Raw genomic sequence first — 17580 nt, forward strand, 5'->3', positions numbered from 1 at the left:
CGGCAAGTGTAGCTCAGTGGTTAGAGTGTCGGCCCATGCACTGAAGGGCCTCAAGTTCAATTCCCAGTCAAGGCTATATACCTGGATTACAGGTTTGATGCCAGTGCCAGAGGCAACCAATTAATGCACCTCTCTCACATTGAGATCTCTCTCTCTCTCTCCTCTCTTTCTCTCTTTCTCTCTCTTTCCCTCATTCCCTCCTTCCCTACTCCCCTCCCTCCCTTCTACTTTTTCTAAAAAATCAATGGAAAAAATATCTTCGCTTTCAACAATAAAGAATTTTTAAAAAGAAAAAGAAAGAATATCTTCGGGTGAGGATTAACAAAAAAAGGATTTAAAATATTTGTAATGCTGAATGCTCTTGGAACTACTAAAAATAAACAAAAAATATAAAATCTGGGAATTCCTTCTAACTTTAATTCAATGCAAAGATCATGGAAAAGATCATGTAACTTCCAAATTAACTGATCCAAGTTCATAAATATTCATTTATTCTGTAAACACTTACTGTGCACCCGTTACATGCCAGACACTGACTACAGGTAACAAGTCTTTAAGTACAGTTGAACTGTGTCTAGGCAGAATTAAAGCAACTATGTAAAGAAAGCAAATTTAATTAATTGATCTAGAAAATGTACCTTTGCTAACACACAGCACCCAATCATCGGGTGGCTTTAAAGATGTCTGAGTAATTAAATTTTGCAGCTCCTGCATATGGGTTGTATTTCCCATGATGCATTATAGTCACAAGCCATGGTGCTCTTACCCCAAAAATGTATAATGTAATGACAAAATGAACAGGCAGTGTGATATGATAGAAAAAGCACTGGATGGGAGTCAGGACCGATATTAACTAGCTGTGTGACCTTGGGGGAATCAATTAATCTGTCATCTTAGCTTCAATTTTATCTATGGGAAAAATGAAGTAGTTGGACTAGAATCTCCAGGTCATGGATCCTTAATTGCTGTATGCAGCATAGCCATTATATGTATTAAAGACCAAACCAGCCCTCCCAGTGGCTGGTTAGGAGCTAGAGCAGGGGTGGGCAAACTTTTTGATTCGAGGGCCACAATGGGTTCTTAAACTGGACCGGAGGGCCGGAACAAAAGCATGGATGGAGTGTTTGTGTGAACTAATATAAATTCAAAGTAAACATCATTACATAAAAGGGTATGGTCTTTTTTTTTTTTAGTTTTATTCATTTCAAACAGGCCGGATCCGGCCCGCGGGCCGTAGTTTGCCCACGGCTGAGCTAAAGTCAGGGTGATTGGAAGAGCAAGTGTATAAAGTGATTTCCAGGTTGAAGGTTTAGCTTAGGATAAACTTGCTTCTATAGAATGTAAAGCATAATAAGTATCCTATATAATAAAAGGCTAATATGCAAATTGTCCCCTCAACCAGGAGTTCCACTGGAAGTTCAACTGGGAGTTCTACCAGGGAGCGAGGCCTGCAGGCCAACCTGTAGCCCCTCCCCCTGGCCTGCCACACCCCCAATAAGCCCCCCCATCCCCACTCCAATCAGGGGTGGGGCCAGCTGGACCCCACCTGTGCATGAATTCATGCACTGGGCCTCTAGTAGTATATAAACAGTCAAGCCCATGCATAAAGATTTGTTTATTTGATATTTTTTCATGTAATTGAAGAGAAATTTTGGGTAATGTTGAGCACTAAGCAAAGAAATAATATGATTAAAAGGAAACAAAGAAGGGAATTCTCAGTGCTTCACTGGGGTCCCTGGAAGGTGCAGGAATGGAGCACGGGCTCCATGGTGGCCACTGGCCCAGTCATGCACACATCTCCATCCGCCATGCCTGCCACCGCTCCTCGTGTACAGAACCACAGGATGCTAGCTGTATTCTATTTCTTTCTTTTTTTTCTTTTCTTTTTTTATAATTTTTTTAATCTTTATTGTTGAAAGTATTATATATGTCCCGTTCCCCCCCACCCACTCTCCACTCCATGAAGGCCTGGGGTGTGTTATATTTCTTGACTTCGGTGACTGTTACAGAATGTTCACTTAATAATTACTTGATTATTTGCATGTTTTACATTCTTTTCTGTGCATTTCAATGTTTTTAATTCTTTTAAGATATGTGGTAATATCCTGAAGGATACTCCCCACATTTTTAAATTAAGAAGATATGCTATGTAATATCTTAATCCAGCGGTTCTCAACCTGTGGATCACGACCCCTTTGGGGGTCGAACCACCCTTTCACATGGGTCGCCTAAGACCATCCTGCACATCAGGTATTTACATTACGATTCATAACAGTAGCAAAATTACAGTTATGGGAGACGGAAGATGGCGGCGATATAGGCAGACGCGTCCCAGGTCGTGTCCCGGAGCAAGTGGAGTGAGCAGCTGAAACTAATAACACCCACACCGAATTGGCGAAATTGCTCAGCTGGTGAGACGGTTTGCAGCCGGGAAGAGCCGAACTCCCCTGGAAAGATCCAAGCAACAGCAACCTCCTGAGCGCCACACCCTCTGCTGAGGAACAGCAGCTGTACATGAAACCTCGCCCCACCATCCAGAAGAGCCACCACAGCTGTGAACAGCACCGACCAGAGGAGCTGCTGCCAACTGAAGAGCAGCTGCTACCGCAACCGCCCGAAGAGCAACCACAGACCAAGGAGTCACTGCCACCAAGGGAGCAACCAGTGAATGACTCAATGTCTAGATATGTCAGTGAGATCAAACATGGGTAGACAAAGAAACCCCCAAAGGAAAGAGAAGGAGGACTCTCCAGAAAAGCAGCTAAGTAATACAGAGGCATGCAACATGACAGAAAAAGAATTCAGAATAAGGGTCCTAGAGTGCATAAACCGGATGGAGGAAAAAATCGACAACCTCTGCAAGAAGTAAGAAGAAACAGATGAAAAAATCGATAACATATGGAAGAAGCTAGAAGAAACAGATGAAAAAATCAACAACTTAAGTAAGACCCAAGAAGAAATGAAGAGTGATATAGCTGCAATGAAAAACTCCATTGAAAGTATCAACAGTAGACTAGAAGAAGCGGAGGACCGAATTAGTGAATTAGAAGACAAGGAAGCAAAACACACCCAAAATGTACTGCAATTGGAGAAAAAAATTAAAAGACAGGAGGAGAGCCTAAGGGAGCTTTGGGACAACATGAAACGAAACAACATACGAATAATAGGGGTACCAGAACAACGGAAGGATGAACAAGGATTAGAAAACCTATTAGAAGAAATAATATCAGAAAAATTCCCTGAGGTGGGGAAGAAAAAAGTCACACAAGCCCAGAGAGTCCCAAACAAGGTGAACCCGAAAAGACCCACACCAAGACACATCATAATTACCATGGCAAATGTTCAGGACAAAGAGAGAATCTTACAGGCTGCAAGAGAGAGACAGAAAGTTACATACAAGGGATCTCCCATTAGATTGTCAAATGATTTCTCAACAGAAACACATCAGGCCAGAAATGAATGGACAGAAATTTACAAAGTGATGCAAAGCAAAGGACTGAATCCAAGAATACTCTATCCAGCAAGGCTATCATTCAAACTTGAAGGGGAAATAAGAAGCTTCACAGACAAAAAAAGGCTAAGGGAGTTTATCACCACCAAACCAGCAATGCAAGGAATGCTAAAGGGACTGGTATAAAAATAAGAAATAAAAAGCTCAGAAAGAAAACAGCCACACAAAAAAAGAAATGGCTACAAACAAGTACCTTTCAATAATAACTTTAAACGTAAACGGACTAAATGCTCCAAACAAAAGACATCGAGTGGCTGAATGGATAAAAAAACATGACCCATACATCTGCTGTCTACAAGAAACCCACCTCATTAGAAGGGACTCACACAGACTGAAAGTGAAAGGATGGAAAAATATCTTTCAGGCAAATGGAAAGGAAAAGAAAGCTGGGGTAGCAATACTTATATCGGACAAAATAGACCTCAAAGTGAAGGCCATAACAAGAGATAAGGAAGGCCACTTCAAAATACTGAAGGGATCAATACAACAAGAAGATACAACCCTGGTAAACATATATGCACCCAATGCAGGAGCACCCAAATTCATAAAAAAACTCCTGGAAGATATCAAAGGAGAGATCGACAACAATATAATCATAGTAGGGGACTTTAATACACCACTGACAGCACTGGATAAGTCCTCTAGACAAACAATCAGCAAAGATGCAGCAATCCTAAATGACTCACTAGATCAGATGGACTTAATAGACATCTTCAGAACACTTCACCCCAATGCCACGGAATATACATTCTACTCAAGTGCTCATAACACATATTCAAAAATAGACCATATATTGGGTCACAGGCAAAGTATCCCCAAATTCAAGAAGATTGAAATCATAAAAAGCGTCTTCGCAGACCACGATGGCATAATATTAGAAATAAACTACAATAAAAACAACCCAAAATACTCAAACACCTGGAAGCTGAATAGCATGCTATTAAATATTGATTGGGTTACCAATGAGATCAAAGAAGAAATTCAAAACATCCTGGAAACTAATGACAATGAAAACACAACAATCCAAAACCTATGGGACACAATGAAAGCAGTCCTGAGAGGGAAGTTTATAGCTCTACAGGCCTATCTCAACAAACAAGAAAAAATGGTAGTAAATCATCTAACTCTACAACTCAAAGAATTAGAAAGAGAGTAACAAGAAAACCCCAGAGTGAGCAGAAGGAAGGAGATAATAAAGATTAGAGCAGAAATAAATGACATAGAGACCAAAGAAAAAATACAGAAAATCAATGAAACCAAGAGCTGGTTCTTTGAAAGGATAAACAAGATTGACAAACCTCTAGCCAGACTCACCAAGAAGCAAAGAGAGAGGACCCAAATAAACAAAATCAGAAATGATAGAGGCGAAATAACAACAGACCCCACAGAAATACAAATGATTGTTAAAAAATACTATGGACAGCTCTACTCCAACAAACTAGACAACATGGAGGAAATGGACAAATTCCTAGAAAAATACAACATTCCAAAACTCAATCAGGAAGAATCTAAAAATCTCAACAGGCCAATAACTATGGAAGAAATTGAAGCAGTCATCAAAAAGCTTCCATCAAACAAAAGCCCAGGACCAGACGGCTTCACAGGGGAGTTTTTCCAAACATTCAAGGAAGAACTAAAACCTATCCTCCTCAGACTACTACAAAAAATTCAAGAGGAAGGAACACTTCCGAGCTCATTCTATGAAGCCAGCATCACCCTAATACCAAAACCAGGTAAAGACAACACAATGAAAGAGAATTACAGGCCAATATCCCTCATGAACATAGATGCCAAAATCCTCAACAAAATCTTAGCAAATCGGATCCAGCAGTACATCAGAAAGATCATACACCATGACCAAGTAGGATTTATCCCAGGGATGCAAGGATGGTACAATATCCGCAAATCAATAAACGTGATACATCACATAAATAAATTGAAAGAAAAAAAACCACATGGTCATATCAATTGATGCAGAAAAAGCATTTGACAAAATTCAACACCCATTTTTGATAAAAACTCTCAGCAAGGTGGGAGTAGAAGGATCATACCTCAACATAATAAAAGCCATATATGACAGGCCCACAGCCAACATCATACTCAATGGACAAAAACTAACACCATTTCCCCTAAGAACAGGAACAAGACAGGGATGCCCCCTCTCGCCACTCCTGTTCAACATAGTACTGGAAGTGTTAGCCATTGCAATTCGGCAAGAAGAAGAAATAAAAGGCATCCAAATTGGAAAAGAGGAAGTAAAACTGTCCTTATTTGCAGACGACATGATATTATACATACAAAACCCTAGAGACTCCATCAAAAAGCTACTAGACTTAATACATGAATTTGGCAATGTAGCAGGATACAAAATTAACCCCAAGAAATCTGAGGCATTTCTATACACCAATAGTGAACTTTCAGAAAGAGAGATTATAAAAACAATCCCGTTTACCATCGCACCAAAGAAATTAAGCTACCTAGGAATAAACTTAACTAAAGAGGTAAAAGACCTCTACTCAGAAAACTACAGGACGTTGAAAAAAGATATAGAGGAAGACATAAACAGATGGAAGAACATACCGTGTTCATGGATTGGTAGAATCAACATCATTAAAATGTCCATACTACCCAAAGCAATCTATAAATTCAACGCACTTCCCATTAAAATACCAACGGCATACTTCAGAGATCTAGAACGAACTCTCCAAAAATTCATCTGGAATAAAAAAAGACCCCGAATAGCTGCAGCAATCCTGAAAAAGAACAAAGTAGGTGGGATCTCAATACCAGATATCAAGTTATATTACAAAGCCACTGTTCTCAAAACTGCCTGGTACTGGCACAAGAATAGGCATATAGATCAATGGAATAGAATAGAGAGCCCAGAAATCGGCCTGAACCAATATGCTCAATTAATATTTGACAAAGGAGGCAAGAACATACAATGGAGCCAAGATAGTCTCTTCAATAAATGGTGTTGGTAAAATTGGACAGATATATGCAATAAAATGAAACTAGACCACCAACTTACACCATACACAAAAATAAACTCAAAATGGATAAAGGACTTAAATGTACGACAGGAAACCATAAAAATTCTAGAAGAATCCAAAGGCAACAAAATCTCAGACATATGCCGAAGCAATTTCTTCACTGATACAGCTCCTAGGGCACTTGAAACTAAAGAAAAAATGAACAAATGGGACTACATCAAAATAAAAAGCTTCTGCACAGCAAAAGAAACCATCAACAAAACAACGAGAAAACCCACTGTGTGGGAAAACATATTTGCCAATGTCATATCTGATAAGGGCCTAATCTCCAAAATTTATAGGGAACTCATACAACTTAACAAAAGGAAGATAAACAATCCAATCAAAAAATGGGCAAAGGACCTAAATAGACACCTTTCAAAACAGGACATTCAGAAAGCCAAGAGACATATGAAAACATGCTCAAAGTCACTAATCATCCGAGAGATGCAAATCAAAACAACAATAAAGTACCATCTCACACCTGTCAGACTGGCTATCATCAACAAATCAACAAAGGACAAGTGCTGGAGAGGATGTGGAGAAAAAGGAACAGTTGTGCACTGCTGGTGGGAATGCAGACTGGTGCAGCCACTATGGAAGACAGCATGGAGTTTCCTTAAAAAACTGAAAATGGAACTCCCATTTGACCCTGTGATCCCACTTCTAGGAATATATCCCAAGAAACCAGAAACACCAATCAGAAAGGATATATGCACCCCTATGTTCATAGCAGCACAATTCGCCATAGCTAAGATCTGGAAACAGCCTAAGTGCCCATCAGTAGATGAATGGATTAGAAAACTGTGGCACATCTACACGATGGAATACTATGCTGCTCTAAAAAGGAAGGAACTCTTACCATTTGCAACGTCATGGATGGAACTGGAGAGCATTATGCTAAGTGAAATAAGCCAGTCAATGAAGGAAAAATACCACATGATCTCACTCATTCATGGATAATAAAGACCATTATAAACGTATGAACAAAAATAGATGCAGAGGTAGAGCTGCCTCAAACAGATTGTCAAACTGCAGCGGGAAGGCCGGGAGGGTTGGGGGGCAGAAGATAGGGGGGTAAGAGATCAACTAAAGGACTTGTATGCATGCATATAAGCATAACCAATGGACATAAGACACTGGGGGATAGGGGGGGCTAGGGGACTGTCTAGGGCGGGGGGATAATATGGACACATATGTAATACCCTTTGTAATACTTTAAGCAATAAATTAAAAAAATTACAGTTATGAAGTAGCAACGAAAATAATTTTATGGTTGGGGGTCACAACATGAGGAAGGGCCAGAAGGTTGAGAATCACTGCCTTAATCAATAAAGAAAAAATAAAATAAATAAATAAATAAATAAATAAATAAAATATATCCTCAAGTGAGGATAAAGAAAAAAAAGAAGGTATGCCTGAGTCACAATTGATTCTGGCAAATAAAATGTGTTTTCTCATGGATTAAATTTATACAGCAGAAAGGGGGTGTGGGGGATCCAAGGGCAAATACATTGTGTGCTTCCTGCCAATAAAAATATAATACTTCCTCGTTGTCATTAATGAAAAATAGCACACACTTCAAAGTTCTGTAGTCACCAAAAAGAAAGAAAACATTCAAATGAGTCACCTATTTTCACATTCAGGGCTGAGCAGCTATATAAACCTCTCCAGCCTTTGAAAGAAAACACCAAACCAAGCATAGGCCTGAAAACTATCCCTGGACCCAGCTATGCAGCTGGCCGTGCTGTGCGCTGTGTGTCTGCTGCCCGGCAGCCTGGCTCTGCCGCTTCCCCCCGAGGCAGGAGGCATGAGCGAGCTACAGTGGGAACAGGCGCAGGTATGTCACTGGCCACTCACCTGGGGCTCCACGGTCTTGCTATCAGCATTAGGGAGTATGCTTTTCAATTTGAGTAATGATTCTATTGTAAAGGCAATATATGTTTTAATCAAGTAGCTATATGAGCAGGCTTTAGTGCCTCCCCAAGCTGGGTTCAAGTTCCACCTTCACTCACTATGTAGAGCAGTGGTTCTCAACCTTCCTAATGCCGCGACCCTTTAATGCAGTTCCTCATGTTGTGGTGACCCCCAACCATAAAGTTATTTTCGTTGCTACTTCATAACTGTAATGTTGCTACTGTTATGAATCATAATGTAAATATCTGATATGCAGGATGTATTTAGGCGACCCCTGTGAAAGGGTCGTTCGACCCCCAAAGGGTCGCGACCCACAGGTTGAGAACCGCTGTACATTGTAGAGGAATATTATTAGCATAGAAATGTTATTAAATTCCTCTGAGTTTCAGTTTACTAATTTGGAAATCGGATGTTATAGTGCTATCAACCAAATGGGCTTTTCATGATGCCCTTAGCACAGTCCCTAGTCAAGAAATTGAAGTAATTCTTTATTGTAACTTGAAATTCTTTTCATAAAGACCAGAGAGCTGCCTCTTACAATGAGGACTACTTGTAATGAAGAGACTTGAAATCAGAAAACATGGGTAGGAATGACAGCTCTCACACTTTCAAGCGTGATGATGGGCAAGTTATGAACTTTTGACTTTGTTTTCTCATGTGTCTAATAGAAGTGATCCTACTATGAATAATCATACTATGTGCTTTACAGCTCACAGGATTATTATAATGAATAAATGAAGTAATAACAGTACCAACTATCATGTAACAATTACAAAGTACTTCATATATGTTATGTCATTTAATCCTTAGCTCAATCATGGGAAAAGGAGCCACGTTAAGTTGCTTCACATACTTGGTGAATACTGGTGAAGAATCAAAGATGAGTTTTGATAGGAGTCAAGAACAAGTTTTTCTGGTTCAAAATCATGTTCTCTCCAATGTACTACTCCTTCATAAGCAGCCTCATAAGTGTAAATAATTATTATTTGGTAAAATAATGGGATGTTTACTCTTAAGTACTATTTACAAATTTAAGCCTTAAGCATAAGAAAAGTTAGGTTTTATTTCACATTAACTTTGACTTTTAGAAGTCCCACTAATATGGTAGATTGAACCATAAGAAATTACTGATATTTTATTGTGTTTTTTTACTTCCAAAAGAGCCATGTCATATGCTTTCACCCAGTGGACTATTCAGAAGGTGTTCACTTGCAAGTGTATTGAATCCCTAGGCTTTATTTAGTGTGTAGGTTACCAATAAATCAGAGTGGGGTTGGCTAGGTTTAACAGGAGGCAGAAAAATTCACATCAAGGATGCAGAGAAATTTCCTTCAGAGGGTGTCTTGGCAAAGCCTGTAGTTCTGGAATGGATAAAATAAGTTGTTTGTTTTTAAATGAGATTAAATCCTACCTGTCATGGGTGAACATGCAATCATTGGTAACAGGAAGAGAGAGCACAATATTGAATGAAATGCAATCATTGGGGACAGGAAGAGAGAATACAATATTGAGTGAAACGTAATCATGGGTAACAGAAAGAACGCACACAGTATTACTAAGGTTACTCACAGAAAGATTCTGAGACAAGTAACCATTTCACCTACTCCAAATTAGACTGTCAATGAGTGAGCCAGTGTTTAAATCGTTTCAACAATACTTTCATGCATTAGAAAGCCCAGTGCATTTTTCTAAGGAAGTGGGCTTTGTATCAGAACACACGTTCAAATACTGGCTCCTTCAGTTACGCAAGGGGTGAAGTTGCTTCTCTGAGCCATGATTCTTCACGTAAATTAGGAATAACAATGTGGTGCCTACTTCACAGGGTGGTGATGAGGTTTAAGTGAGATAAGTATGTAAAGCTCCTAGGGTAGTCCCTGCCACCAGCAAGTGCTTAATAGACGTTCTTGTGAGGCCACAGCTGCCACTGTTGTTATTTCATTCACTTTTTTATTTCTTCCTACTTAGTCCAGCAGCTGTCCTCATATCCAGACACTAGGGTCCCTTAAGAAAGCCCAGAGACCAACTGTGTGTGGAATACACCGGGAGACCTGCTCAATCCTGCAGCCTCACTGTGGGTCTTACCAGAGTTTTAACAGTGGAAAGAACACAGGACTGGCAGTCAGGAAACTCAGTGCCAATTCTGCTACTAGTGGTTGTTTTTTTATTCTGCTACTAATTCAATATGTGACCCTGAGCAAGTCATTTAGTTGCTATGAGCTTTGCTTTCTTCACCTGGAGAATATGTACATTAAACTAAATAATTTTACAATGTCCTTTCCCAGGACTAAAACGTTAACACCCTTTAACATAGTTGGGACCAGATCTCCAGAGAATCTTAGAAGGGGGTGGTGACTTGGTCTCTGATGCCAGGGAAGGTCTCAGTTGTGCCCCTTGAGGACATAATCACTCTCCCTGATTGGCTATTACAGACGAATCTCTGTTCTATAAAGTTTACAGAGGGACAGACGAATCTCTGTTCTATAAAGTTTACAGAGGGCTTCCCTTCAGAGCAGTTTATGGGATGAAAGAAAAATGGAGGTACTTTTTCCTTTTGCTCATGAAATAGAACGACAATGCTTTGTTATTGATATTAAATTTTCTTTTCATTAATGCGCAGTTATTTTCCTTGGTGACTCTGTAGCTATTGTGTTTTCAAACCACTGTTTGAGTCTGTAGGTATCAAGGCAAAGACATGCAGACTTCTAAGATAAAAGACAATAAACAAGGATTACAAATCAATTACTCTCTTTCCAACAGCGCTATCTCAAGAGATTTTATCCATACGACTCAAAATCAAGGGATGTCAACAGTTTACGAGCCAAACTCAAGGAGATGCAAGAATTCTTTCACCTGCCTATAACTGGAATGTTAAGCTCTGACATCATAAAAATCATTCAGAAGCCCAGATGTGGAGTGCCAGATGTTGCAGAATACTCACTGTTCCCAGATAGGCCAAAGTGGACTTCTAAAGTAGTCACCTACAAGTTAGTATTGCTTTGGTCGTTTAAACGAAAACAGTCAAGCCTTTCCTAAGAAGTCAAACATTGTTTTCTTGTTTGCTACCAGGGTCATATCATACACTCGAGACTTATCCCATTTCAAAGTGAATCAGTTAGTGGACAAGGCCTTTGCAATGTGGAGCAAAGAGATTCCTCTGCAATTTAAGAGAATTAGAGTGGGAATTGCTGATATCATGATTGGCTTTGCAAGAGGAGGTAAGAAAGGTTCCTGTAGCAAATCCTCAGTGCTATTTTACTTATTACTTATACTAGTGCCCTCCTCTGTTCAGAATTTAAAATCTTTAAATAAATAAGAATATATATATACATATATATATATAGAGAGAGAGAGAGAGAGAGAGAGAGAGAGAGAGAGAGAGAGAGATGCTAGTACAGCTCTTTAGTACATTTAGAGCCACTTGTTATGGCAGAGCATGGTAAACTATGGGCCATGAGCCAAATCCAGCCCAGAACCTATTTTTGTAAATAAATTTTTATTACAACTCAGCCATAATCCTTCGTTTCCCTATTGTCTATGACTGCTTAGGGGCTATCATGGCAAAGTTTAGTAATTGTGACAGAGACCATCAAGCCAACAAATCCTAAATTACTGATTGTCTAGCCATCACAGAAAAAGTTTACCAACCCCATTTTGTAGCATTATTTATCACACACACACACACACACATTTATGGAACAGTTTAAAACATATTGAAAGCTTCCTGGAAATGGGAATTTAAATACATTCACATCTAATTTATGGTCGCTTCTAAGTTTTTTCACTTTGTTTGGCCAGATAGTAGCAGGATGACAAATGAGTGTGAGAACTATATTCACGAAGTAACTTGTGTACCTTTTAGTGTAATTTTTCTTAAAAACCTAGCTTAATCTTTGTGTAGACCATTTCCTGGAGAACCATGCCCAAGGTGTCTTAACTGGATTTGAATGTGATGCAGATGTGCTTATCTTCAAATTGGCATCAGGCAGCATCCAGTTTATCTATTCTTAAAAACATGGGATGCCATGATCAGTGCTTTCTGCACATTCTCTTCGGTGTTCTCAATATTGTGGTTGATGTTCAATTTCAGCTAAATTCACAGCAGCCAGGCATTTCAATATTAGAACAGAGTGAAAAGAGAAATATTTTGGGGAGAAGGGAACAACCCAATGTGTTTCTCTCACATTGATGCTTCTCGTTCTCTCTCTCTCTCTCTCTCTCTCTCTTCTACTTCCCTCTTTCCTCCCTCCCTTCCACTCTCTCTAAAAAATCAGTGGGAAAATATCCTTGGGTGAGGATTATAAATAAATAAATAAATAAATAAATAAATAAATAAATAAATAAAAATGAGTGGAGATATATTCAGTCACTAAGGGCAATCACTCTATTTTCTTTCAGCTCACGGGGACTACTACCCATTTGATGGACCAGGAAACACACTGGCTCATGCCTTCGCACCTGGACCAGGCCTAGGAGGAGATGCCCACTTTGATGAGGATGAACGCTGGACTGATGGTACCAGTATAGGTACAGCATGTCATCTCTCTTCTACTACACCCTTTTTAAAATCCAGAACTTCTTATACTAACTTTAATTTGATATTTGCTTTGATTAGTAATAATTCTTGAGCCCTTGATAAATGCCAACCACGGTACTATGAGATTTAAATGTGCAATTTTATTTATTGAGCCCGTTACATTTTATTAATGTTACATATATTGGAGATAGAAGCTCAGGCTATGAGTCAAGCAACGTTGGGTTCACTTGGCTGTACCTCTACCAATGACTCTCTTGTGCCTTTTGGTAAGTTATTCATTCTCTGGGCCTGTGTCCTCATCTATGAAATGGGACTATAAATAATTCCCATCTCACAGAATTGTTATTTGAATTACATGAGATCATGCTTATACAGTGCTTGGGTAATATTAAGAATTCAATAAATTATAGCTCTTTCTTTATGTTCCCTCCAAATTTAAGTTTTTTAATTGAAGGGAAAAGAGGAGCCGTGACTATGATATTTAAGAATTATATACGATTCTGAGTATTTGCTATTGTTTAGAAAGAACCCACACCATACCCCAGCCCATCATATTCATCATCTTACGAAATAGGCCATCATAGACATACCAGAAAACTAATGGAGAGCAGCTCTGGCATAAACAATTCTAACTGGAGACAATTTTTTTTAAAGGCTACTAATGGCTCTGAAAGGGAAATCACTACTTGTGTCTGGCAGGGGAACTCACCACGGCAGCGATGCTTTGCTGTGAAAATCTAACCGATGTAAAATTATGGCTGTCTTCACCTCACATCTTGCATATCTTTTTCATTCTCCTTTCCTTCCACTCAAGGTAGGCTAAAGGCAGCTTTCTTCAATCTAATGCACCACAGGTGGAACTCTGGCCACTCAAACTCTCGGGCTCACACACTCCCCCTTATTTGAAAAGCCTTTCTATGAGTCTGAGAGAGAGAAAAGCCTGTTTATAACACAATTTAATAAATAAAAAGCAAAACCCAGCATTTCCTAGAGATACTGACTTCCAGTCTCGCTTTTGCAAAGCCAACTTTCTTTCTCCTGCTATTAGATACTGGGAAACTCTAATTATTTCGATAAATCTACAAGGCAGGAATTATCATCTCTGGTCAAAAAATGAGGAAGTGAGACTCGGTTTATCAATTAATGTGTCCAGAGTCATCCTGCTAATAAGTAGCAGAGCTGGGTTTCAAACCCAAATCTTAATGCTTCTAAAGCCCTTGCTTTCCTCTATAGCAGCAGTTCTCAACCTGGGGATCGCGACCTCTTTGGGGGTCGAACGACCCTTTCACAGGGGTCGTCGCCTAAGACCATCCTGCATAACAGATATTTACATTATGATTCATAACAGTAGCAACATTACAGTTATGAAGTAGCAACAAAAATAATTTTATGGTTGGGGGTCACCACAACATGAGGAACTGTATTAAAGGGTCGTGGCAATAGGAAGGTTGAGTACCACTGCTCTGTAGAATACTGCTATTTGAGTAATGATATAAGAAGCAAATAGACAGAAAAACATTACTTTACAAAAAAAAACAGAAGTAGTGATGAGATTAAAACACTACTGTTCTATTCTCCTTCTAAACCCTCCCCCTCCTTATGAAAGCCTTGAAACAAATAAGTAAACTGTGGAGGTAGGTATTTTTATAACTGCTTTATTTATTATTACATATTATATTATATATCTAGTTATTTTCATAATTACTGTTTGTTGCTCTTCGGTTGTAGGAATTAACTTCCTGTTTGCTGTCACTCATGAACTTGGCCATTCTTTGGGCCTGGGTCATTCGTCTGATCCTGACGCCGTGATGTATCCAACCTATGAAGCTAGAGATGCCAAGGATTTCAAACTTTCACAGGATGATATTGAAGGAATTCAGAAATTATATGGTAATATCTATGATTTCAAAAAGGAGGATTTCACATTGTCTCCTTAGAGTAGGCTTGAGTGAGAAAGACTGGGAAATGGGTATTCACTTGGTAAAACACACTGGAACTTACACTAAAAGCCCACTGAGGAAAGAAATTTGAGACCTTAGATATTCAAAAGTTAACCAGACTAATTTATACTATGAGGATATTGATTTTTAAGTTTTCAGTAATATTGTTTTGAGAGAGGGCAACAACAATTTATTCTTCCACTTATTTATGCATTCATTCATTGGTTGTTTCTTGTATGTGCCCTGACCAGGGATGAAACCAGCAACCAAATGATTTACCTGGCCAGAGCTACTTAGTATGTTTCCAAAAGCAATTTGGAAAGAATACAGAATGATATTTTTATTTTTAAGTCCACAGATATAATCAAACCTTCCTAGAAAAATATCAACATGATAAGAATACCGGGCAAAGAGTTCACCTAAGTATCTCTGAATGATCAGAAGAGCCATGAATGTGCTTCCACATAGGAATGTCCTTAGGGGAAAATTATTCCAATAAGATAATGGAGTAAGCTGTCCGTTGAAACTAGAACTTACTCCCAATCAGCATTTCCCAATTTTTTTTTCCTAGAATGCTAGTCTACAAGACAATTTAAAAAAAAAAAATGCTATGGAGAAACAAATTTAAAAACACTACCTACTGTATTTAAGGCGCATAGGATATTAAAAGAGTACCTAACAAACTCTTGCTTAATTCAATGCTTCCTAAATTATAATCTCTTTTATGGAACACCCATTGTGCTCTCACAGAGTAGCATTTCAGAGAACATATTTTGAAAAATACCCTGTAACTGTACCTTAACGTTGTGACTCAAAGAGCTGCTGCTCTCTAAAAAGTTCACAAAACACTGACAGCTGTTGGTAACGTTATTGTCAACAAAGCAGAGTAAAGGACCTCCCCTTACATAAAACTGTGGAACTCATGGAATACTCTATGGCATGTATAACTGTTCTAGAACCCGAAGAAAATTAGAAAGGAACTTAAAAAATATTCTGAGGCAGACTAATTAGAAGAAAACAGAATTAAATCCTTAAGTATTAGAGACAATGAGGTGCCTGCCCCTAGGCAAAGTCGAGAAGAGGTAACTCGGCAGGAGACAGATGCAGGGTAGAGGGGGTCAATGGGGAGAAAGGGGGGCATCTGTAATACTTTCAATAATAAAGATAAATTTAAAGAAAGAAAAGACGTAACTTCTGGACAAATGAAAGTAATATTTAATTATATAGGTTTTAAATTTGGGGAATTCATTAATCCAAAAAGTGATACAAACAGAAAATATAAATTCAAAAGAATGTGATTAAACTCATAAATGTGGAATTATCCAATGCTTTCCTCAGAATAGTGAAAATAATAGCTAAAATGCACTGAGTATTTACAGTGGACCAAGCACTCATGTGCACTAACTCATTTAATCCAACCATTCAATGAGTTGTTCTAATCCTCATTTTACAGATTGGTAATCTAGCATTAAAGGAGGCTAAATACTGATTTGTCCCAAATTATACAGCTGGCAAAATGGCAGAGATAACTGACCCCCAGGCGTATATCCTACACAAAATTGCCTTTTTAGCCTTGGGGGGGTTGTTCTTCAAAACCTTTGTCCCAGGCACAGAAAACTGGGTTGGGTGAATGATAAATTATACACAATTATGACATTTCTTGAGTTTTTATGGTCTTAGGATGGTTTTATGTATTTTATACCATGTCAAAAATATTTTTATTTTCTCTCTTAACAGGACAGAGAAGTGACTGAAGAAAGAATTAGAAGCTTCAGGGAGAACACACATTCATTCATTGGATTCTATATCATTGTTCCTTAACCAGAATCAGGGACCACTGTTCCTGCACTCCATTTAGCACTTATTTCATCTTTCCTTGTATTGTGGTTGACTTTTGCATGTCCCTCTCCATCCGGAGATAAGCTCTTTTATAGCACAATTGTGTCTTATCTAAGCAACTTATACTTAGAAGATGTCAATGAATATTAAAGGAACAAATAAATACAATTTTCATTTCATAGTAAAATTATTTCTATTTGGGAGCACTGTTTCTATGTCAAGAGAAGACATGCTACGCAATGAAATCAAAGAATAAGACTTAAAAAATATCCCGCCACATTATTTTGGGCCTTCAGCTGCACCAGGTAGATAAGAAGAGAGCTCCAACCCTTTATTGTTCAATAGTGTAGCCCAAAGGTACACTCAGAGCCCCTTATCCTTGGGCCCAAGCTCTCACTCTGAGTATTCTGGGAAAGCTAATTCTTCCCACAAAATGTATGTGAATTTCCAAGGTTTTACATTCCCACAGTCACTTCTGGCTCCATGTTCCTACCCCTGACCTCCTGATTTCATGGCCTCTCTCCTGCCACAGCTGCTCTGCGTTCCCTTTCCTCTGCCTCATACCAACCAAGATATCAGTTTCACCCTCTTCTCTTTAACTCTCTCTAAATGAGTCCCACAGGCTTTGTGAGACTACTGGCATTGTTGAAGATTTGCACCAGCAGTGATACTTTATATTGCACAAGTACAATTAATTTAATGAAAATAAAACCAGATATTATCCCCATCCTTCAAACCCCTTCTCTATCCCAGCATCGGAAATCTCTCACTGGCCACTTACCTCTGCAGGCTCCAAAGTCCTACCAC

General features: G+C 38.8%; 1 protein-coding gene across 1 annotated transcript; it reads left to right on the forward strand.

Moving 5' to 3' along the window:
- The first annotated feature begins 8242 nt into the window (after nucleotides 1–8242).
- On the forward strand, nucleotides 8243–16960 carry MMP7 (matrix metallopeptidase 7). The gene is made up of 6 exons (XM_036324579.1): nucleotides 8243–8383; nucleotides 11218–11444; nucleotides 11527–11675; nucleotides 12856–12984; nucleotides 14723–14884; nucleotides 16672–16960. The coding sequence occupies exons 1-6, from the start codon at nucleotides 8276–8278 to the stop codon at nucleotides 16686–16688; spliced, it is 792 nt and encodes a 263-aa protein (XP_036180472.1). The 5' UTR covers nucleotides 8243–8275; the 3' UTR covers nucleotides 16689–16960.
- Nucleotides 16961–17580: the final 620 nt, after the last annotated feature.

The sequence above is a fragment of the Myotis myotis genome, unplaced genomic scaffold (assembly GCF_014108235.1).
Source record: "Myotis myotis isolate mMyoMyo1 unplaced genomic scaffold, mMyoMyo1.p scaffold_m19_p_10, whole genome shotgun sequence".
Classification (NCBI taxonomy): Eukaryota; Metazoa; Chordata; class Mammalia; order Chiroptera; family Vespertilionidae; genus Myotis; species Myotis myotis.

Bases quoted from the DNA above. Each gene is read 5' to 3' on its own strand.
- MMP7 (XM_036324579.1), top strand. From the start codon at position 8,276: ATGCAGCTGGCCGTGCTGTGCGCTGTGTGTCTGCTGCCCGGCAGCCTG. The intron at 8,384-11,217 runs GTATGTCACTGG...TCTTTCCAACAG, and splicing joins TACAGTGGGAACAGGCGCAG to CGCTATCTCAAGAGATTTTA. The intron at 12,985-14,722 runs GTACAGCATGTC...CTTCGGTTGTAG, and splicing joins GACTGATGGTACCAGTATAG to GAATTAACTTCCTGTTTGCT.